Source organism: Athene noctua, chromosome 25, assembly GCF_965140245.1.
Source record: "Athene noctua chromosome 25, bAthNoc1.hap1.1, whole genome shotgun sequence".
NCBI classification, from domain to species: domain Eukaryota; kingdom Metazoa; phylum Chordata; class Aves; order Strigiformes; family Strigidae; genus Athene; species Athene noctua.
Window position 1 is genome coordinate 8276906 of NC_134061.1, and position 24042 is coordinate 8300947.

The 24042-nt window shown below is 44.9% G+C and overlaps 1 protein-coding gene across 1 annotated transcript; it reads right to left on the reverse strand.

Annotated features, from left to right (window-relative positions):
* Positions 1 to 7363: 7363 nt before the first annotated feature.
* Positions 7364 to 8347, reverse strand: LOC141970552 (olfactory receptor 5J3-like). Its single transcript, XM_074927183.1, has one exon. The coding sequence runs from the start codon at positions 8345 to 8347 to the stop codon at positions 7364 to 7366; it is 984 nt and encodes a 327-aa protein (XP_074783284.1).
* Between the last annotated feature and the right edge of the window lie 15695 nt (positions 8348 to 24042).

Genomic DNA, 24042 nt, shown 5'->3' on the forward strand with positions numbered 1-24042 from the left:
AGTCAGACTTCTTGAGGCTCCATTATCACCCATTGAGGAATGCTGATGTATTGTGAGTATTTACTTTAAACTCAAGAAGAAGGAAATTTTAACTATCAGCTAGTCTCTTCCATCCACCTCAGTACCTATCTATGTGTTTGAATATGTACATTTTCCTTCATGGCAAATGTGGGTGTCTACATATTTCACTGGATCCAAACCTTTCTGCCTGTCTGTGTGTATGTTTTCTGTTTATACATATGTATATTCATATATATATATACACTTTGATTTAGGGTACCTTGTAATAAGTTATTGTGAATCTTTTCATTCTTAAATCTGTAATTAAGTTACTGTTTTAACTATAACATTTTACCAAATCACCTTGTTAATCTTTAAATTGGTCAATCATCAATTGCTGCTAAAATTCAACATTTTGATCCATCTCACACCATTAATAAATCTTGAATTGCTGCTAAATCATAACCTTGTTAAATATTTTCACCCACAAAAAGCACCTGAGGTAGACTTGCAAGTCCTGGGAAGGAAGACACCATCTATTTCCTTTTCCTGAGAGTAGACTCAGTATGATACTGCAGCGCTATAGAAAGATCCTACAACACAAAAGTCATAGGAATCAAAGGACTTAGGGTGAGAAAATAGTTTTAGCATGCTTCTAGCTGTCCTTGAGCCTTTGATAACATTCTGACAAAGCCTCATATATATTTATATAAAGGTAGCATCTGAAAAAATCTCAGAGATGCTCCTCCACATGTTTATGAAATCTCATCAAAGAAGTCACTTGCTTTTGAAGCCAAGGAAACATTTTTTGCAGGTGCTTGTAGACATCTGTATGAATCCGGATCCCTCACCTGCTTAACAGATTGGTGCTTCCTGAGTCTACAGTGAAATCATTTTTCTGTATATGTAGATATTCTAATTAGTTGTAGAAAGAAGAGCAAGGACAGGCAGATTTGGTGGAGGTACTGACCACTGTATATTATCAGTAATTAATCCTGTATAGCAGTGATCTACATTTCTATTATATTTCACTTGAATAACATTCCCATTTTAAGAATATGTAATTTAAACCACGATGCATCTTTTATTCCTGCTGACTAAAATATTTGTTATGATGTATTAAGCTCTGACCTATTTCCTTTCAAGCTGGACACAGGCTTCTGTGAGAATGAGACACAACAACCGAGTCTGTCTCAGGGTATCACAGTAGCTGGTTTATGTTATTTCTCTGTATCTCTTACAAATGAGATGATACTCATCACCATACTCTGGCCTGGCCAGTTTTTAATCCACCATGCTGTCTGCTCATACAGCCCATAATTCATGAGTTTTTCTATGAGGACTATATGGGAGACTCTGTCAAAAGTCCTACTGAAGACAATATCCACTTCTCTCTGCTTATCTACCCAGCCAGTCATCTCTGCAATCTTCCACCAGTACCATCCTAAGCGTGGACATGCACAAGTCAACATCAGTGGGGCCTATGTATATGCCTGGATGGAATAAGGGATAGACTGGTTCAGTGAAGACAACATCAATAATGTAGATATGAGAGTGTTTAGTCCTGTTATAGAGGGAGATTTTTCCAGCTTTGTAGTCAGGAAAGACCCTGATCGACATGGGTTTGATCCTGAGATACAGTGCGGTGGTAGGGGTGGTCATGTGGTCATGGCCACACATTTTTTCATGCCATAATCATACCAATCTGTAGCCTGTCTTCTCTGCGGGGTCCTCTGCCCAACTGGTGCCTGATGCACAGCAACTTCTGTCCCTTCTTCAACCTCCCAGCACTGGCAGCCATTAGTGTTCAGTACCTTTCATTAATCCTCTTCCTCTACCATGGGAGCAGTGGAAACTCAGTATGGAGTTTTATCTGAAAGAGGAAATTGTTTGCACTATTAGAAATTGGATCTCTTTCAATCTGACAAACTTCCCCAGGCTGAGGGGTCAGGGACTTACCTCCCTAAGATGGAAGGGGGTGTCTGCTTTGCATTGTCCTGTTCCTTACTAATCAAGTCAAACAGGAATTTAAATAATATGCTTTCACTCCAAATAGGAAAGATGCATTTACTGAATTCCCCACTCCATGACTGGAGAAGGGGTTCTTTCCCCATACCAGTGTGGGCATGGAAATCATGCTGGAAATAGCAAGTATGCTAGCAAGCACAGTAGAGAGCAGTATTTCTGCTTTGTCACCCCCACACAGAGACATTTTCCTCTGAACTTGGTATGCGCCAACAGGATACGCAGAGAGGTGGAAATGAGAGGCCTCACTTTCCCATGCTGCCCTTCCAACCCAGTCTGGAATGCGAATCGGTACAAAGCCTTGTGGTCCAGACTGAAGAGACTGGCTTCTTCTCTAAACACTTGCATGTGATGCTTAGATAAGAATTTCTAATATGAATAAGTTTCCTAGTAAGGAAAACATTTCTAATCAAAAAGGTGATCAAAGACTTAAAGAGAGACCCAGAAACCACGTGGACTTCATCCTTGGAGACACTGAAAATCCATCTGGACGGCTTAACCTGCTTCAAACCTGGCAGAGGCAGACCCATCAAGAACCCTTCTAACACAGGTTATGCTACTCTACCATTTCATAATACTTGAAGCTTCTACATCAAAAAAGAAAAAGCATGCCACTGCTTAAAGAAATCAACACACAGAAACAGAATACCCAGAGACAGGTTGAAAATAACAAGTCTAACCAAATATATCCTCTTGAATAAAATTCTAAAACCAATAGGCACTAAAATTTACTCATTCAGCATATCTAAGTTTTTTACTCACTGTATTACCTTATTAAAAATTACCTTCATTTTAAAGAATTTTTAAAGTAATACAATTACTAGAGAAACTTCAAAACAGAACTTTTCTTTCAGCAGTTATACAACAACTCCCACTCTTTCTTCATTCACAAAACCCACAGATGCGATTAGCAGCATCAGTATAGGAGTAACAGCTGTGTTCCCATGCACATGCCCTCCGACCCCTCCTCTTGGACAGGAGGGCAGCTTTTGTTGGCATGGCTGAGTGCATTATGAGAAAGGCAATGTTGAGAGTAGCTATGCAAGTGGGGGTTTGGGGCCTGTATTTCTGGCACTTCAGTAATAGTACTGGAACTCTTTGTTAAGCTGTAAATGCAAGTGGATTTTTTTTTTTTTTTTAAGGAGAAGGTAAGTGCTAACATGTCTGTTCTGTTACCATGAAGATTGAAAGATGGAGTAGGTTGGAAGCTCTCATTTATTACATGCCAGTCCTACCTTTTTCACAGGTTTAAAATTGGATTTTTAATTATATGTCTTAATTTTTTTATTCTACCAATCAGGCTATTTTTCTCTGATCTTAGGGGTCTTCCCTTCCAAAGAGTATTCTGTAAGGAAGGGAGGGGAGAGTTGTCCTTTCCAGTAAATCTCAAGAAGAGATCAAAACACCTATGGTGGTGTTCTTTACTTTCTACTACACTTCTCTTCTGTATTTGGTATGCCTCTTTTTCCTGAGAATACTTCTCAAAAGTTTCTCTATCTCAAAACCTACCATTAAGTGAAAATTCAGTTGTTCTGACGAGTTCTTGATCTGAATTGACTTCTGGAGGACTTTACTGTGATTTATAATTTGGAAGTATGAAGCCCTGCAAAAGGACTTGAATTTTGGAAAGATCGAAAGCTGTTTTCAGCTCATTTTGTGCTTTAACTACATCATTTGGTTGATAATATTTGCTTGTAGTATCACTATGAAAATGAAGCCATAATGAGCATATTACAGTATTTGTTTGGCACTGGACCCTTTATGCTAGACACAGATGGTGTTCATAGGGCACACAGCTTTGTGTAATTTGTGGAAGCTTGGGCTGGTGTGGTTTGGCAGTTGGTCTCTATTGGGTTTGTGTGTGGCCGGGTTTGGGGACTGGGGGAGGGCTCCTGTGAGAAGCTGCTCTCCCAGCGGCTCCCCCAGCTCCAAGTCGGACCCACCTCTGGCCAAGGCCAAGGCGACCAGTGGTGGTGGCTGTGACTCTGCCATAGCGTAGTTAAGAAGGGGAACCTGAGAGGAGGGGAGTGAAGGAAATACCTCTGCAAACACCGAGGTCAGCGGAAGACAGGAGGAGGGGGAGGTGTGCTGGAGCAGAGCCCCCTCAGCCTGTGGGGAGAGGGCAGGCTGTGCCCATGGAGGTTACCGGGGGAGCAGACGCCCAGGTGCAGCCCATGGGGGACCCCACGCTGGAGAAGGCAGGGACTCTGAGGGCGGCCGGCGCCGGGTCAGTCTGTTGCTGGGAGGGCTGCGCCCCATGGCAGGGACCCACGCTGGAGCCATTTGGGAAGAGCTGCAGACCCTGGGAAGGACCCACGTGGGAAATTTTCATGGAGGACTGTCCCCCGTGAGAGGGAACACACGTTGGAGCAGGAGAAGAGTGCAAGGAGTCCTCCCCCGGAGGAGGAGGGAGCAGCAGAAAAAAATGTGTGATGAACTGACCACAACCCCCATCTCCTGCCCCCCTGCACCACTGCGGGGGAGCAGGGAGAGAAACTGGGAGCAAACCTGAGCCCAGGAAGAAGGGAGGGGTGGGGGAAGGTGTTTTTAAGGTGTGGTTGTATTTCTCACTGTCCTACTCTTGTAAATTGGTGGTGATGGTGTTCAAATTAAATTGATGTTATTTCTTCCCCATCTGAGTCTGTCTTTTGCCCCTGACCATAACTGGTGAGTGGACTCTTTGTCCCTGTCTCGATCCCTGAGCCTTTTGTTGTATTTTCTCCTTCCCATCCCACTGGCAGGGGAGGAGTGAGCAAGCGGCTGTGTGGTGTTCAATTGCCCTCTGGGCTTAAAATATGACATAGTCCTACATTGGTTTGTCAGACTGGAACTGAGCACTAGTTGCAGACACCGGAGCCGGGGCACTCTGCTGCTGTTTGTAGTAGGTTATATTTGTTCCTCGGACATCACAAAACAGTATCTCTCATCTCATCATTTTTTAATGGAGTCTGGCCACCACATTAGGACTCTACAACTCTATCCTTAAGCTAAGCAGTGTGAATAATTATTTTACAACACAAACATCCCTCCACCTATCTCAGGAAGTTCATGGTTTGATTTAAACACAAGCTATAATGCACGCACAGTGAATTATTCTAGTGACTTCATGGTCCCTGAGTAACACTTTGTCCTACTTAACAGTAGCAAAATGTCTCTATCCTGCAAGATCCTACAGAGGGAGCATCTATGCTTCCCTGTATCAGATGGCAGAAACTGAGTGGTCTACATCCTGACTGAGAGGTGGAAACGGGACATAATTCTACACTTCTTTTTAAATGGAAAACTAAAGATACTAAATTGCAGTTCAGGGTTAATCATCAAATCTCTCTCCTCTCCATGCATGTTGGATGTATATTATTTGGGGTGTTGCCAGAGTCTACATCCCCATTAGTGACCCCTCATTGATTTTAGGGAAAACATGGATGATTTCTTTGACTGCAGAAGACACTTTCACACATGTGGTATGGTCAGAAATACAAGTTTATTGTCCTGCTCCAGGTCATGCTGATTACACTTAGGGCTGATCAACGGGCAGCCCCAGCTACTGGGTGGGTTGAAGCCTGATTCTAAAATCTGTTAATGTGATACTCAGCACCAGAGCTTCTGACTGTTTGCCACTTCAGTTTTAGGTTTTTTTCCCCATTTTTGTTCTGTTTGCTCCATGATGATGTTCTTTAATGGTACCTATAGTGAAAGTAAATTATTTCCTCTGTTGATGTCCAGATCATCACCATTAAAAATTAGTTAACTCTGATCTATGTCCTTGTCTTCCTAGTCACTCTCGGGTTTGTATGACCATTTTTATAGTAACATTAAGAAGTATGCAGACTCTAGGTATTGCTAAGGCACTAATGTTCAGTAAAGACCAATCATGTACATAACCAGACCTTGATTTTTGGTCTTCTGCCACTATGTGCTTTTCCCTCTTTGCTGTAATGCTTCCATTTTAAACCTCATTAGTGTCTATACCCATATTTCATTTTCTGATGTTTTCTCACATGATACACTGGGGTATATACCTCAGATTATATACATTTTCATCTTAGAGCTGGACTACCCCCATAGGGTGCATAGGGAGCATGGTAGGGACTGGGTGCAGAACAATGGCCATTCCTGGTTGGGTTGTTCAGGAGCCCTGGACAAAGAGGTATGCATTGATCCCGTCCCCACAAGTACTTTGGGATAAAATTTCCCAAAAGGCTCATTCTCACCCACAAACTAACCTGTAGATTCCCCCTTCCCACCAAGGTACCCATCTTTGTTTTTACCAAAGTCTCTTCTCGCCTTCTTTGGTCACGTGTGCTAGGTCCATTGCTTGGTAGTACTTTTCTTTTTCCTAAGGTTCATCATTCCAGACCCCCTTATATCATGTCACTAATCAGGAAGATTCCCATCACCAGTACAGCAAACACCTTCTTTGACAAATCTCCTGCATTAAATAAGGATTAAGCATTCAAATGATTCCTTTGGGTAAAGTTTATTTGAGAAATGTGCCCACCAAGTGGTCTGACCATATTTCACAGCACAGAACAACTGGCTTAGTTTTATCCACTACCAGAAAGGACCTTCCCACTGCATTTGAGGGAAGGCTCAATAACCCAGGGCATGCATATGTGTTGGTCTCATTGGTCTCTGGTGTTAAACTGAGTACCAGGATTTGACTTTATGAAATCCTAAAGGAAAGAGAGATTAAATGATGTGAGGTGATGGGTTTTTTCCTGCAGCCCATCCTTCACCACTGTTTTGAGTGGTACCTGGGTAGCTGAAATATAGGAGTTGCTGCAATATATCCAGAAACTGGCAGCACATAACTATCATGTAGGGAATCCTGCCTGAAGTTGTGGTGTCTACCTAACGCAAGCCTAGTGGAGCTGCCTGCTAGAACTTAGGCTCAACTGGCATAAATGGACCCCAAAGAACTAATTCAGTTTTAGATTTCTACACAGCAAATATCTAAAATTAGAGATCTATCCTGCTACCTTCATCTTCTAAATAGAAAAAAAAACCCTGAACAAAAATGCCTATAAGTATTCTCAAAGGACTTGTCTGGCACTCTATAGTTGCAGAGGTCACAACATGAAATTAGATGTGGGGCACTACTATGTTACAAAGCATATTATCACTGAAATAGTGGCTGTCACCATCTGAAAAGTTAGTTCCTAAGGACTGCTCAGTGACACATCCTTCTTGTAGGGGGTGAGGTAAAATAGGGAGGAGGAGTGACTATTGTCTTTCACAGCAGACACATGCAGCAAGATGCAGTCTTAGATATTGATTCTTTTTCCTTTCCCTTTGTTGGGCAGGACTAACCTACTTGCATATTCTCTTTCAACAGTTCTCAGGTTCTCTCAGTCCTGCTTGGACTCCTGAATCTCTGTGGTACATATGGAGAGTAATATAGCTTTACTACTGTCCTTCGAAGGGCTTCTTTGACTTCCTTGTTCCTCAGGCTATAAATCATAGGGTTCAGCATGGGAATTGCCAGACTATAAAACACAGAGATGATCTTGTCATGCTCCACAGAGTATTTTGAACTGGGCCGTAAGTACATGAAGGAGCCTGTCCCATAGAACATGGTGACTGCAGTCAGGTGGGAGGCACAGGTGGAGAAGGCTTTACATCTGCCCTTGGCAGATTTAATCTTGAAGATGGTAACACCAATGCAGATGTAAGAGACGAGAATGAGGAGCATGGTTGAGATGACGAGAACAGTAGCACAGGTGAAATGGACCAGGTCGGTGGTGTAAGTGTCAGAACAGGAGAGCTTCAGGATGGGAGGCATATCACAGAAGAAATGATTGATGATGTTGGAATTGCAGAAGGACAGGTGGAATATAAATAATGTCTGAAGAGTTGCATTCATGCAGCTCATGAAGTAGGAGCCGCACACAAGGAGCACACAGAACCTCTTGGACATAATGACAGGGTAGAGCAAGGGGTTGCAGATGGCTATAAACCGGTCATATGCCATGACAGCCAGGAGGTAGCACTCTCCTGTCACTGCAATGCAGAACAGGAAGAGCTGAGCCGTGCATGCTGTGTAGGATATGACTTTTCTCTCAGCCACAAAGGTCATGAGTGTGCTAGGTATAATGATCGTGGAGTAGCTGACATCTAGGAATGAAAGGGTGCTGATGAAGAAGTACATGGGGGTGTGAAGCTTGGGGTCAATCTGGATGAGCACAATCATCCCCAGATTTCCCACTAGGGTGAACAGGTAGATCAGTAGAAACACCGTGAAGAGAAGGATCTGCAACTTCAGGTTGTCTGTGAATCCCAATAAGATAAACTCAGTCACCACAGTGTGATTCCTTTCTGCCATCTATCGTAGGTGGGAAAGACAAGATTACACTGTAGACAACAAGGCAAACAGAGGCTGACTGTCAGTAGGTCAAACTAGCCCTCATGAGGCTGATTTGCGATGAGGGTATAATTTTCTGTATCGCACTGTTCATGTTCTTCAGGTTCTGAACTCAAATTATTTCATAGGCAGTTCCTGCCTCTCAAAGGCTTGTATTCCCTCTGTGTACTCTGAAGGAGCACAGGTTAACAAATCACACATTCCTGCAGGTCTCACTACTTCTCCCTTCCCAGCTTAACTTCTAAGGTGCGCAGCAGGCTCTAACTCCTTAATACTTGTTTCACTTCACCTATCTTAGATATCTACTCAAACATGACTTGAAAAGCTTGACTTTCCCATTTTATATAGACATCATCTGGATAAATAATTTCGTGCACTGTTAGGTAAACACATGTTAAACTAGGAAAATCTCTCAGAAAGAATAACAGAAGAATTGGGGCAGAATTGCATACTTTATCACTATGACAAAATGGTATTTTGGAGCAATTATGGTAAGAAGAAGGCCAAAGCTAGGGGTTTGGAAAAGCTCAACTATAAATATTAATGGCATTTCAGGCTAAAAGGCAGCATGGCTTCTGCTCTGCTGTTACTTCCATAAATCTGAGAATAGAATGAGAATTATAATTGGTTGAACTCTCAGGCATAGTCTGCTTATGAAGCCTAAAAGTAACCTTTCTGTTTCCAAGAATAAAAAGTTTAAAAGATACCTTGGAAGAACTGATTTTGTCCATTTAATTTTTCCAAGGAAGAATGAGCTCTACTTTGCTTGAAATATTGGACTAATTTGTTCTTTAAAATCTCCAGTATCATAGATTTCCCATGGTCCCTAGGCAGTTTTGTTTCTTCTTAAAAAGTTAATGTTATTCAGTTTTCTCTTAAAAATTTACTCAAAATTTCCCATTCGAATTTAACTGAAAAATCTTCTGTTTCCCTTCTCCCATTGTGGGCAAAAGAAACCACTTTTCCCCTTCCACAATTTCATAGAATCATAAAATCATAAAATCATCAATTGGAAGGGACCCATAAGGCCCAGCTCCCTGCTCCTCACAGAACTACCTAAATTTAAATTGTACAACTAAGAGAGTTGTCCAGACACTTCTTGAATTTCTGCATTTTTCCACCATCATTTTTAACACAGTGACCTTTTCAGTATGTCGCTTTTCCTAGACTGTCTCCTCTAGGGTGTTAGTTCATTTTGTAAATTGTTATCTTGAATCAAATAGTTTGCTCTGATGGCAGACATGTCAAATATGTCAATCAGAACCTTAGCAAGATAAGAAAATTACTGCTTAGGAAGCTAGCAAACCCAAGTCCTGAAATCTAAAAAAAAAAAAAAAAAAATCAGAGATTTTCAAGAATACCTGTATTGTTACACTGTAAGGGAGGGAAATGGGAATTTTTCCTCCCTCTCCAGTAAAACAAAGGTATAAATATGTCTGATATATGCATTTGTAGTCATCACAGAAATTTTAATTCCATCCCTGTTCTTACCTTACCACTCACATCTTAGTATGCTGGGTGCATTAGTGTTTCTTCTCTTGTAGGTGTGAAAGAAACAAGGAGGAGGAAAACATTCTGTTAATGCAGATTGGACTGCAAGGTGTATATTCTCTAGTAGCTCTAAGTAAGAACTAATGTTCATTTTCCAAAGCCAGAAAGGAAGAGGTGCTGTATCTCTAACAGAGTCAGAGAGAGGAAGATCTCTTGCACCTTATCAGCAAGTAGGTATTTTAGCAGATACCATGCACATCCATATACTTTTAGGTGTAGAATTCCTGATGGGCCACAGAGTCTCAACCTGAGACAAGGCACAACGGGACCATTAAAATATCCTTTTATTCCCAGTGGAGATAGCTAGTCCTCCCTTTTCCTGCAATTAGACAGATGGACTTTATTTCTCTCAGTTCTAAAGCAAACTAATTATTTTTTTTTTCCATGTGATCCTTTGTGTGATTTTTCTTTTTTATTCTGCTACTTATTAAACTAGGACTATAAAATCATGGACTATAAAAACACTTTGCATATTGGGAAGGGAACCACAAGCAATGAGATAAAGTTTTTTCTGTTAAGCAAGGATGAAGGCTTTTCTCCCAAAACTTCTCTGAAGCTGACCAGTAATTTCAGCCCCACTAACTTGCCACGGTGTGGTGCTCCAGGATGGGTGAATTAAATCACTTGGGAAGTGACACTTAGTTTCATGTTCTGAGAAGCCTGTTTCTCAAGTGGTTGTTGACATCAGTCATGTCCTTCAATGTGTTCTGAAACACACTAAAGACATAAGAAGCACAGACGTGAATCACTACATCAAACACTTCTAATCTCTGCACTGAGGCTATGGAATACTTTAACAAATTCATATAATTCAAGCCAGAACATAATATGTTTCTAGGATCCTTCAGCTAAACCAACTACCTCTTTGTCAAGGCTTTTTCTTATGCACCAAGGAATATGATAATATGTAAGCAAATGTCTTTGCTACTTCTGCAGAACTACACCAAGTGATAATGCTGCCTTTTAACCAGTTGTATCAAAGCTTCAATGTTTGCAAATTCTCAGAACAATCACACTGAAATAAAACACTTCTGTCATTTCTTTATAAAATCATAGAATCATAGAACGGTTTGTGCTGGAAGGCACCTTTAAAGAGCATCTAGCCCAATGTTCCTGCTGTGGACAGGGACACCTTTTACTAGAGCAGATTGCTCAAAGCTCCATCCAACCTAGTCTTGAACACTTCCAATCATGTGGCATCCACAACTTCTCCAGGCAACCTGTTCCAGTGCTTCACCACTCTCACTGTAAAAAAATTTCTTCCTTATATCCAATCTAGATCTACCCTCTTTCAGTTTAAAACTGTTGCCCCTCATCCTGTCACTACAGCCCTTGGTTGCAGCAATAATGTCTCCCCGGAGCCCTCTCTTCTCCAGGCTGAACAACCCCTACTCTCTCAAGCCTTTCTTCACAGGAGAGGTGTTTCAGCCCTCAGATAATTTTTATAGTCCTCCTCTGGACCTGCTCATTCTTCAGTGCATGTCTTTTTTGCACTGGGGATCCCAGAACCGCACACAGTACTCCAGGTGGGGTCTCACAAGATCAAAGTACAGTGGAAGAACCACCGCCTTTGAACTGTTGGCCATGCCTCTTCCAATGTCTTTCAGTATATGTCTTTCTGTGCTGTGAGTGGACATTGCTGGCTCATATCCAATTTGTCACTGATCAGTATCCCCAAATCTTTCTTCACAGGGCTGCTCTCAATCCATTCATAACCCAGGCTGTACTGAAAATGAGGATTGCCCCAACCCAGGTGCAGGACCTTGCACTTTGCTTTGCTGAGCTTTATGAGGTTTGCATGACCTCACTTAAGTCTGACAAGGTCCCTCTGGATGGCATCCTTCCTTCTAGCAAATCAACTGCACCACTCAGCTTGGTGTCATCTAGAAACTTTCTGAGGGTGCACTCAACCCCACTGTCTATGTCCTTGATAAAGATATTAAATAGTATTGGTCCCAGTCCGGACCCTTGAGGGTCACTGCTTGATACTGGTTTCCACTTTGATGCTGAGCAACTGACTGTAACTCTTTGGACACGGCCACCCAGCCAATTCCATATCAATCTCACAGTCCATCCATCAAACCCAGACCTCTCCAAGTTAGTAACCAGAAAGTTCTGGGGGACTGTATCAAAGGCCTCACAAAAGTCCAGGTAGATGACAGCATTGGCTCTTCCCTTGTCCACTGATGCAGTCACTTCATCGTAGAAGGTCACTAGATTAGTCAGGTATGATATGTCCTTGGAGAAGCTATGTTGGCTATTTCCTAATTGGGCAAATCTTAGCTCTGAAGTCACTGTTCAGGAAATAATACACTCAGTCCAACAGTAATAAGTTTCCAATCTGTTTCTTGATTTCCCTGGGTCAGTCAATATTAAAGTCAGTACTAATTAGTTAACCGTTCTTTGACACTGCTAGGCATGTGCCCAGTTACCAATCATAAAATAAAGAATTCTGTGAAAATTGTATTTCTTGGCAATCCCTCTGAATTAAGTGATTCTGACTTCCCCTATCAGGATAATTTCCTTATATTCTTCAGCAATTCTTTTGATGTTTTCTGTTTTCAATTTGGAACGATCTGCTCTTGTTTACTTTGAAAATTTTTCAGCAACTGTTTCACACACTCCCACTTGGTTTGTTTAATGTATAAAACCTCAATAGCTGAAGTTTCACAGTGGAAAGGTGCTTTGTAGACAAGGATGACATTTAGCAATCTCTCTACCTCCAGGTCACAACAAAGTTGTTACAAATCCTCCTCCGTCTGAAGTTCTTATCTTCATTGACCTTATTTTCACATCATAATTGTAAGGACACCAAGTTGATGTGCTTACACTTCCAAGATTTTTCAGTAATTACATGACAGTGACAGTCTACCGATGTTTCGACCCTGGCTTTGCCATCATTGTACTTGGCCTGAAGATCCTTGCTGCAGGGGAACCTCTGCTCTGGTGCCTGGAGCACCTTCTCCTCCTCCTCCTTCTGCACTGACCTTGGTGTCTGCAGAGTGCTTTCTCTCACATATTTTCACTCCTCTCTTCCAGCTGCTGTTGCACAGCAGTTATTTTTCCCCCTTCTTAGATATGTTATCCCACTGTCACTGATTGGCTCAGCTTTGGCCAATATTTTTCAAATATTTTATGCAGATGCCACCTTAACAGGGATCAGCCCAAGGTTTCTGCTTGAAGAACACAAGTTGACAATCTGCTGAGTAAACAGGGGGTTTATTTACCCGACATGCAGGTCAGCTCAAGCTGGGTGCCTCCAAGGAGGGACCCCCTACTGCAGATCACAGAACCAATTATACTATTACAGACAGATTTCCCAGAACGTACCACCCATTGTCACCAAAGGAAATAAAATAATTTATTGACATCAATGTGGTGTAGATAAGCAGACACTCCTTTATTAATGGCTGGAGCACAGGGGAGTCGTCTCACCACCACCAAACACCTAACTCGTGTAGCATGCTGATTACATAGGGTATAATGATGCATAGTAAACGGATTCTTATCTGATACACAGATTCTTATACATAGTCATATCAATTCTCGTAATTAATCTTCTTAATCTCACCCCTTTCTGGTCAGGGGACGAGGGTAGTGCGAACGGCTGGGCCCCGCACCCCAGCCCAGTGGGGAGGGGAAGCACCTTGCAGCGGGTCCTTATGGGCGTGGGGACTCTTGGGGTTATTGCTGTCTCTGCCCCAGCATGCTGACAAGTTCTCTTCTTGACCCTAGAGATGAACCCTTTGTATGCTGCCAGCGTACAAAGCAGATCTGAACAGCATCAACCCTGCCTTCAGCCCCCCACATGCTGGCCCCTGTGGTACTCTCCTTACAGCCCTCCAGTCTTCTAGAAGAACAGACAAAACAGACATCCACAGGCTCCAGGGTGCCACTCAAGGACACAGGACACTGCAAGGGACAGAACTGTCCTGTGCATTGAAATGGCCAGTGAAGGGATGGGGCGGACACTGAACCCTTCCTGGGCTGCACCAGCTGTTGCTCTGACAATTGTGCTCTGACTGGGCTTCCTCCGAACCACACTCAGGTGAGAAATTCTCTCCTGGGAGAGTGACACCCCTGTGACCACACAGAGTGAGCCATCGTCATCTTTGCCTCCAGGACAACTAGGCCTCCAGCCCAAAGGGTTACTATTCCTGACAAAAATCATGAAAGTCAGGACTTTAAGTCAGAAACAAGTTTCCTAATGTGTGCCACATTGTTTCCTTAGCCCCAAAAGACGAGCAAGTACCCACTGGCTGTGATTGTCAGTTGTAGACCACTGTTGTCACTTGGACATTTTTGGGTCACCAGAGGAAAGGAAAAATCTTGTTTACTGTGGAAAGAAGAAGCCTGGATGCAGTGAAGCAGAGATGCAACATACGAGGGGCATAATGCAACAGGAATAATATTACACTGAGACACAGCTAATGCATAGTAGTTTCAGTTAAGGCTGTTATACAATAGGCATATAGGACAGTAAGTGTGAAATGCTGCTTATGATGCAAGAAGCCTGTAACAACTTGAGCTAAAACACAGCAGCTCAACAAAACGGTGTGAGGATTCACCTCCTCAGGGAGCCATGCAGTGCTGCTTGGGAGGCCTCCCTTGGGAGGCGGAGAGCCCAGTGGCCCTGCACACTGCTCACCTGAGCCTCCTGCACCATGCAGTGAGCCCCTGATGCCTCTGTCTGCACAAGGCTGCAGAGAAATCCTCTCTCTGCAGCATGGCTCTGAGATCCACAGGCCAGAGAAAAGGAAGCAACCAGTATGTGTCCCTGTGGCTCACAGACAAGAGAGGACAACATGATCCCAAAGCTGCAGCACTGCAAATACCAGTTAAAGAAAGGGGCTGGAAATGTAGAGCTCTTGGTCAGCAAGAGCCAAGCTCGTGACTCGTCTAGCCTGCCTCCCCTTTCTCAGTCACCCTTACATGCTGAGCCTTGCTCTCCCTTTTGAGGTTTGTGGGAGGCAAACCTTCACTCCTCTTCCCCTCTGGCTAATTAAGCCTGGCCCCAGTCCCCAGCTGCTTTTAATGAATCCAGTTAGTGCATGTGACTTTAAATTTAAAGGCCCAAGTAGGCACTCTCAGACTCTTTGCAGCATTGGGCTTTTCTTCTTCCTCTGTGTCTCCTCCCCCAAGAGCGGGGCTTTAGGGCTAGATTCTTCAGGTGTCTGACTCTGTTTATCAGACTGCTGTTTTTCTGCTTGTGGATTCTGAGACAGAGTTCACTGATTGTCAGCTTGTGAGCAGGTGCTCTGGAAGCAAGGATTAACTGAACAGCAGCACCAGTGCTGGAGAGCAAACATCACAGACTCTATCTCCCTGGCCACTCTATCCTCTTCTCACTTGCATAGTTGTTTGCCATTAACTGTCCTGTAGAAAGTTACAGAAGGTAAGGAAAAACTATCCATTCCTTGTGTGTGTCTGAGAGAGAGTGTTTGGTTTATTTGGAGAACTTCTCCAGTACAAGAGAAAAATAAGGCAGACAAAGGCTGAGTCTGCAATGAAATGTCTCTGCCACAAACCAATCTATAATGCCATCAGAGAAGACAACATTTAGCATTGTTTACCCTTTTTAAAAAGCGAACAAACAAAAAAACCCCAACCCTTGCACCCAAAAGCCAGAGTATCACTCTTGAGGAAGTATACCTTCCCATTCTATCAGTCTGATGCAGAGAATCAGAGCTGAACACATGCTGCTGAAGAGCTATCATAATTTGATTTCAGCCTTCTCATTTTGATCTGAGTTCTTGCCTTCTCCTACCAAATGAAAAAAAAAAAATTATATGCATACTACAATTCTTATTCACTGTCCCTTTTATAGCCAAAAGGGATATTATATCTTCAACGTATTCCTTAGTTACTGAGTGTATAAAAACTTAAAGCTTGCAGCCTCATCTGACAGTTTTGGCAGCAACAGTTTGGCTGCTACAAACCTTTCTCATTCATGCTTTGATATGTACAAGTATACGGCTATGCATGCAAAGTATTAGGACTGCAAATTATACACATAATTGGTGGTACAGTCCTGTATCAGAAGCAGCAGTGTAGTAGTGACTGAACAGTAATCTGAGACTTGAGCCTCAGTACCTGGATTAACGTATCCAGTTCTAGGGTCCCCAGTAGAAGATGTGTACCTATTCGAGTGTGTCCAGAGCAGGGCCGGGAAATGAGCTGAATGATGCGAGGAGTGGAAGAGATGGGGTAGCTCAGTCTGCACTAAGAGAAGGCTCCAGGGAAAACATACTTTCCATACGTAAAGGGAGCTTATAAGAAAGATGGAGAGAGACTATCAGGGCCTGTAGGGACAGGACAAAGGACAGTGGTTCAAAATTGAAAGGAGGTAGATTGAGATTGGACATAAGGAAGAATTTCTTCCCTGTGAGGGGGGTGAGGCCCTGGCAGAGGTTGCCCAGAGCAGCTGTGGCTGCCCCCTCCCTGGCAGGGTTCAAGGCCAGGTTGGACGGGGCTTTGGGCAACCTGGGCTGGTGGAAGGTGTCCCTGCCCGGGGCAGGGGGGTTGGAACTAGAGGATCTTTAAGGTCCTTTCCAACCCAAACCATCCTATGATCTCCATCCAGCACTTGCTTCTGGAAACAGGATTTAGGGAAATCCATAATCCACATTTGTATGACACAGCCTTTTGCCCTGGTTTTGGCTGCAAAAGGTTTTCTTCCTAGTACCTGGAATGGTGCTGTGGTTTGGATGGGATGTGGTAGGAGATGAATGCTGATAACACACTGATGGGTACAGTCGTTGCTAAGAGATCAAGGTCTCTCCAACTCCCACCGTCCTGTCCCTATGCAGCTACTCAAGAAGCTGGGCAGGGGCAGAGCCAGAGCACCAGACTCACATTAGCCAAGGACATACTCCCTATCCTGTAACGTCATGCTCAGGATAAAAAGGAGGGGAGTTCCCTCTTGCTTCTGAGAGTGCTATTGCAGGATCTGTTTTTTTCAGAGGCTGGTTCGCAGTTGGTGGGTGGTGAACAACTGCATTGTGCATTACCCATTTGTACTTTCTATTGCTGTTATTGTCTTACTTTATTACTACCTGCGGGTTCCACAGGAGTGCTGGTCTCACAAAGTGATCCCAAAAGCTGATCACAGATCAAAGCTCTTCCTCGAGAGCCTTTTGGATAGGCAAGCCAGCCAGCAAAGCTGCCTGAGTCTCTGGAAGGTCTCTCTGAGCTCTTCCAGGCCAGAGGCAGCACTGGGAGGAAGGGCAGGGTGGGCTGCTGGTGCCCTTCGGCAGCCTGGTCTCTGCTGGGCAGTTTTGGTGCTTCCCGAATTCTTCCTCCTCTCCGGCCTGCCAGGAGGCAGATGCCGTGCTCCTCCCTCACTCAGGGTCACTATCTGCCACTGTCACCACCTCAGCACCCTGAGTATTAGTCTGACATGCATTTCTGGGCCACTGAAACCCTCGTCCTCACCGAGAGGTCACTGTCGGGTGCCCGCAGCCCGCCACAGCAATCACACCCTGCCGCGGGGATCCCTGTGCTCTCGCTGCTGCAGGTGAGTCTGCTCCTGAGCAGCCCTCGGTGCTGTGAGCTGTGGGGCTGGAATCTGTGGGACTGGGGCCAACTGTGCTCCTGCTGAGGCTGTCCCAAAGCCTTGCTGGCGTGGCTAACGCAGGAAGATCACCAGGGACCCAAGTGGCTTCTGCTGAATTGCATGGAGAGCAGCATGGATGCAGAGTGCTGGGAGAAAAAGGAAAAGCCTCTTATTTACCTCCCAGTAATTAGGTACTACTACTTTCAGTCTTCTTTTTTTTTTTTTTTTTAAAAAAAAAAGTATCACAGTTTTTGCATTTTTGGGGGGGGATTTGGGTTTAGTTTTTTTTTAAAAGGTGACAGCAACAGCACTGTAACCTGATAAGTACAACGTAGGCCAAAACTCCCTCTTGGATCTTACTCATTCTTTCCACAGGGTGATCAGGAATGAGGTCACGGGCTAACATCTCCTGGAACCACGTGGAGCAACTGACAAAGCTGCAGTCCTCAGATGCCTGTCACTGCCAGGCTCTGCATTTATGATCACCCAGAAGTTATTGCTGGACACCAGTTTCTGCAAGTTCTCTGTAAGCTGCTCCCCACAAAGTCAGGTGACAATTCGTTCCGACATCCATGGAAACCACCTTCCGAATCCAGTGCATTTTGTTTCAGGCTTACGAGAAGGTGTTTGTACAAACCACTCCAAAGCTTCCCCTCTTTCTCAAACGCCAAAACCTCTAGAACATTCAGGGAAGAAGCTACCTTCCTCCCTATGCTTTGCAAACTGCTGAGCACAACGAGGGTACTAAATATATAGAACAGGGCCAAGACCCTTAAAAAGCAGTGTAACTTCTGGGAGACAGTAACGTCCTAAACCAGCACAGACGTCTGGTTAAATGAACATCTGTCCACAGCCTTACCCTGGAAGATGGTCCAGGAAGGATGTATAAAAAGGTGCAGTTAGTGCTGCCGTCACACGGTTAGTAACAGTCACATGCCAGTTTCACGAGGGAAAGCTGTTACAGTCAAGAATCTCTTCAACCGGTGTGCAAAAGCATATGCTCCCACTATTTCTGAACCCTAAGTCCTAAATACAACTGGAAAAGTTTAACTACGGTTAAGTATAAGCTAGAATACCCAAGGTGCAATTCGTAGCCCCATACGAAGGGAACCAGCAAGTACAAATCAGTTCATGGAAATATCTACAAGGGAGGGGCTTGGGGATTTTTTGACTCTCTGAACACTACTTTTCAGTGTAGTCTCTATTACTTACAAGAGTTGAAAGAATTCTACATCCAAGTCTGGACGAAACGAACAATACAGCTCCAGAAGGACGGCAGGGGCCAGCTAGCTAGAATTCATTTCAATAGCTCTAAACACTAAGAAGACTAAAATAGAAAACTCACTGTTACATTGACTCCAGCTTCTAACTGATTCCTATTTTTTAATAGAGCAATCAGTAACAGGTGAAAATAATTTCCTGCATTCACCCTCCACATTTTCTTTCCTACATTATAAGAAATAAAACAAACTCAACGTGGACTTTCTTCCTATTTACTAAGGACCCTGATGTATGGAAAAGATGTATGTTCCGGCCCCCCAGGTCCCAGGCGCCCCAGCGGCTGCCTCTTAGAGAGCTTTAGAGATCTGTAGCTCCAGGATTTAATAAAGCTTACAGGAACTTTCTTCCTCTTTAAATGATTCATCACATTAAAGGGAGCGTTTGTTACCTCTCCTGCTCCCACAGCTCCTCTGTTCTACCTCAACGACAAACACAGCTCCCGCTCCAAGCTGATCGGGCGCACAGCCCCGTCAGAGGCTGAGCTCCACGGGCGTCCACGGGTGACATACGAAAGGGCAGGTACCTGCGTGCTGTGGAATGCTGCGCACTGATGTTTCTGGGATGGTGATCCAGATTCCTTGACTCTTTTCTTCCCTTTCCTTCTTACAGATTTATCAATAAGAGGCCACATTGCTTATTATCCAAGTTTAAGTTGTTGCTACTGCAAATAAAACATTTTAAGCAGTTGGTTGGTGTTGTTTTGCCTTAATTTAACCCAAGGTGATCACAAAACCTTTACAACTCCCTGGGCTCCCAGTCCGGGTCATAACACCAGATCTTTTCTCCTTTGCACAAAACTGACAAGATGCTCTAGCTGTCACTTGACACACCCCATCATTTCACACAGATTTAACAAGAGCTTATGTTATGGAATATTTCCACTACTGCATTTGCCTAGTCTCATGGGCACAGCTTGCCTGGAATACTGCTACAGAGCTAAACAGAATTATTCCAAGCACATATGGCATTAAGTCTTTAAATCATTCTCACATGGAAATGTCCATCACAAGGTTTGTCACTGAACTTTCAATGATGTTAGCAAGTCAGTGGATGATCCATTTTCTTAACTGAACAATCTTAGGTTGTGCTCTTTCAATAAGTGGACACGATCAGTAGCTTGAACACTATCCCCAAAATTATCACAACCCACGCAATCCACTGCAGCAAGAGGTGACTTCCAGATATTTAGAGGCTCTACAGTAAAAACAGCAAAGTTATGTAGTAAGAAAGCAACAGGCACCTAAGAAGAGATATAGTCTTCCCAAGTTTTCTTTTTACTATGCAAAAGACAGACTGTCTACCCCGCTGAGGTTCTGCAGCTTACCAAAAAGCACTTCAAGAACTGCAGTAGTCAGCAGAGTGAGGTTATAGGGGCACAGGTAACACACAGACATACTGTTTTAACAGCTTACACCATCTCTGGAAGGGGCCCCTGCAAGTAACCCAGTGCCCACAGCACCAAGTTGTGGGTATTCGGTGAGCAGCAGCACCAAGGAAGGCAGAACTTTCTCTTGGGAAGTTTTCCCAGCCAGAAAGGGCTACAAATGCCTCTCAAGGATATAAGTATTTACAGGCTACTTGTGAGGCATGGAAGTGGGTGCTCTGCTGTGGGCCAAGGAGACAAGAGCACTCCAGCCAGTTTAACAGTCAGGTAAAGGGGATGCACAATTCCTACAAAGACCTCAGAGTCTGCAGTGAGAAAAGCTGCCACTGGACATTTTTGCCAAAGCAGCTGTCAGGGCTAAAGAAAGGCTTCTTTGGTGACCCTGTCTGCTTTGGTCAGGCTGGCTGGTTCTCACCATGTTGGCTCCAACTGAACTGAATTTTGACCCAGCAAAAGAACCAGACACTGAGGCTAAACCTTCTGGGACAGAACAAACAGAACAGACAACAATGACCAACTCATGGCAAGGGCACCAGCAAACAGCTGTCCAGACCAGACTTCGTGTGGGTAGCTGCTCTAACCACAGAACAGAAAGAGGAAGGTGCCTCATCTACACACTCACACGTTCACATTTCCCTGCTTCTCTTTTGGCCATTCACTTGAGAAGTCTAAACAACAGTCAAAGTCTGGCCTGAGGAACATGTCTGAGCCAGTCAATGTATTTTTGCAATGCCACTGGCCATAGGTGTCTGGCTACCCTGGAAGAGCTGGACAACACTGGATAGCCATGATTGGTGAGAGAAGCTGATCATCACTGACAGCTGCCTCTCCAGGTCATCACAGCTGTTCAGAAATTCATCAATATACCCTTCCATCTCTGGAGCAAATTTACGTCAGTCTGGAAGCCGAAAAACACAATCAAACAAGCAAGTTATGAACCTCACACTGAGTCTCTTTGTAGGTACAAATCACTTGACAGATTTGACCGCAGTAAGTAGAGTCACGTGCCTGAACATTTGCCACAAGGCATACAGCAGAGGTCATCAGTCTCACCTCAGCCTTCCTCACATAGGAGCAACCACTGTAAGCAGCCCCAGAATCCTGTCACGTATCAACTCCAAGCCTTGGACCCGCACCTTCCTAAACAGTCACGCTTCAGTGGGCTGGACCACAGCTGGCCAGTGCGGCTGAGCTCCTGGGCTGATCAGCTCTGAGTTTGGGTGGAGGTTGAGGGTGTTTCTCACATCACCTGCCCTAGACTTGCCCTCAACTGGGAAAATTCTCCCACATCAACTCCGGTCTTGACTAGCAGCCCTGGAGCCTGCTGACCTACAGTGGGTGAAACAAATCTGCCTCCTCTCCCTGGTGGCTCTGAAGTGTTGAGGCACTCTGAAAGGAGGGGGACTTGAAATGTTCAACCTAGAACCCATATCCTGAGGCGCTGCTGCTTTGTGCTAAGTCCCATCCTCAGTCCCGCTGCTGATCCACAAGGCGTACAGCTGGCAGGCTGAGGGGAGCCCTCATCCCTCTCTGCAGCTCCTGACAGGACATTGCAGAGAGGCTGGTGCTGGTCCCTTCTCACAGGGGATTAGTGACAGAACAAGAGGGAACGGCTTGAAACTGCAACAGGGGAGGGTCAGACTCCTGGACATTAGGAAAAAATGTTTCCCAGAAAGAGTGGTCAGGCAGCGGAATAGGCTGACCAGGGAGGGAGTGGAGTCCCCATCCCTGGGGGTGTTTAAGGGCCGTTGGGATGAGCTGTGGGGGGATGTGGGGTAGGGGACAACTTTGTAGAGTCGGGCTGAGGGTTGGACTCGATGATCCTGAGGGGCTTTTCCAACCTGAGTGATTCTGTGCCTTCAAAAGAAAGGGATAGCACAGCTGCTCTGACAAGTCTTGTAGGAGTGAGCTAAAGATCGAGAACATCTTTATGTCCAGTGAGATACATCACCTTTATATGCTGTCCTACTGAAGTTCTGTTCTTCAGCAGAAAACATCTGTTTCGCAGCCTCCTGAAGGCCCCAGTGCCTCGCCCCCTGCTGCAACATCCGCCATTCCCAACGTATGCCAGCTTTCTGGGAGCAGTGACCACCCCGGCGGGCTCAAGGCTGAGCTGAGACGCTGCTGCCACCACTCACAGTGAGCCTTGCCGGGTTTGTGACCAGCGACCTTGCTTCAGGGTCATTCTGATAGCCTCAGGGTGAAAGAAGCATTCATGCAAGCGTCTGGAACACCGAGATGGATATTGCAATCTGTATTGCAAAGTATTAAGGAAAATAATTTATCAATAGCTTTCTTTAATGCCAGTGAAAAGTTTGGCCTGATGCATGAAACTGAGGAGTAGGAAGAGGCTAAGTACCTACCATCTACTGCAAAGAAACTCTCCCAAAGTTGATGATAACACATTTTAGACGACTTAGAAGTTTACAGCATAGTGAAGAAAGTTCTTCTTGCTGTACAGTCTGAAACAGTGCTGGACTATTGTGGCCCAAGATTTAGGCAAACGAAAATGAAAGAGGATAGCACCTCTCAAGTGGCTACTGGTTTCAGAATTCCTGGGAAAATTGTTTAAGGGAGAAAGGGCTGAAACTGCAAAGGAGTCATGGATTTTCTAGACCTGAAACAACAATGTGGTCATTAACCTCTGGCAGTAAAACTGTAAGTAGGGGGGCAGGTGCCCTGTCACTGTGCCTGAGGCAGCCAAGTGGGTGATGGTGTACAGGCCACACCATTCCCCAGAGGGAAAGGAGGCCTGTGAACATTTCTCTTTCTGCAGCCATGGCATTTAGCCAAAGGCTGCAAAGAAGCCACGAAGATCCTTTGGGGGCTCAGCCCCTCCCCTGTGAGGACAGGCTGAGAGAGTTGGGGGGTTCAGCTGGAGAAGAGAAGGCTCCGGGGAGACCTTAGAGTGGCCTCCCAGGGCTGAAAGGGGTGACAGGAAAGATGAGGAGGGACTTACAGATCAGGGAGTGTAGGGATAGGATGAGGGGTGATGGCTTAAGACTGAAAGAGGGAAGATTTAGGTATCAGGAAGAAATTCTTCCCTGTGAGGTGGTGAGGCCCTGGCACAGGCTGCCCAGAGCAGCTGTGGCTGCCCCCTCCCTGGCAGGGTTCAAGGCCAGGTTGGACGGGGCTTTGGGCAACCTGGGCTGGTGGAAGGTAGCCCTGCCTTGGGGCAGGGGGTCGTACTGGATGGGCTTTAAGGTCCCTTCCAACTCAAACCGCTCTGTGATTCTGTGAAAGCAGCTGCCCCCTTTCTCCCTCGCCCTCCACACTGTGAAGCTGATTTCGCCTAGAGTTACAGCCCGACCCACTCTCACAAGCTGTTGCTTCAGAGCAATCGGCTCCAACTCCAGTCACATGCCTGCAGCAGGCTCCAGCAGGTGGAACACACTGAGCTCAAGCAGCTGGGGTGATCCTTTTACTGCCGAGCTTTAACAGACAGAGCTTTGTTTGATAAGGAGTAACTTGACAGACCGCCTTCAAGACTTTCAAAGGCTCCAGATTTAACTAGCAAGGCAAAAGGCAGTGAAAAGCAATGTGCAGCACCAGAGAGTCTGCAAGCAGCAGGAGTTGCTCCCATATTACCTGTTAAAGGACGAGGAGGTACCTGAGATGAGGCAGCGTGTCCCTCCTCGCTCGATGCCAGTGACATGGGAGAGACCCTGCTGGTGCTGTTCTGTGATGGCTTTTAGCTGATCTAAACCTGTGTATATGCAGAAAGAGTTGATCCTTGCCTTCCTCATACCCACAATGGGTTTCCAGCTTGATCCACTGAGCTGCCTGACCCTAAATCAGCCTTTGGTTGGTATAACCCAACCACGGAACCCGAATCCTGGGATAGAATAAGTCAGAGCTGCTTGGGTAAAACAAGGATTATCACCC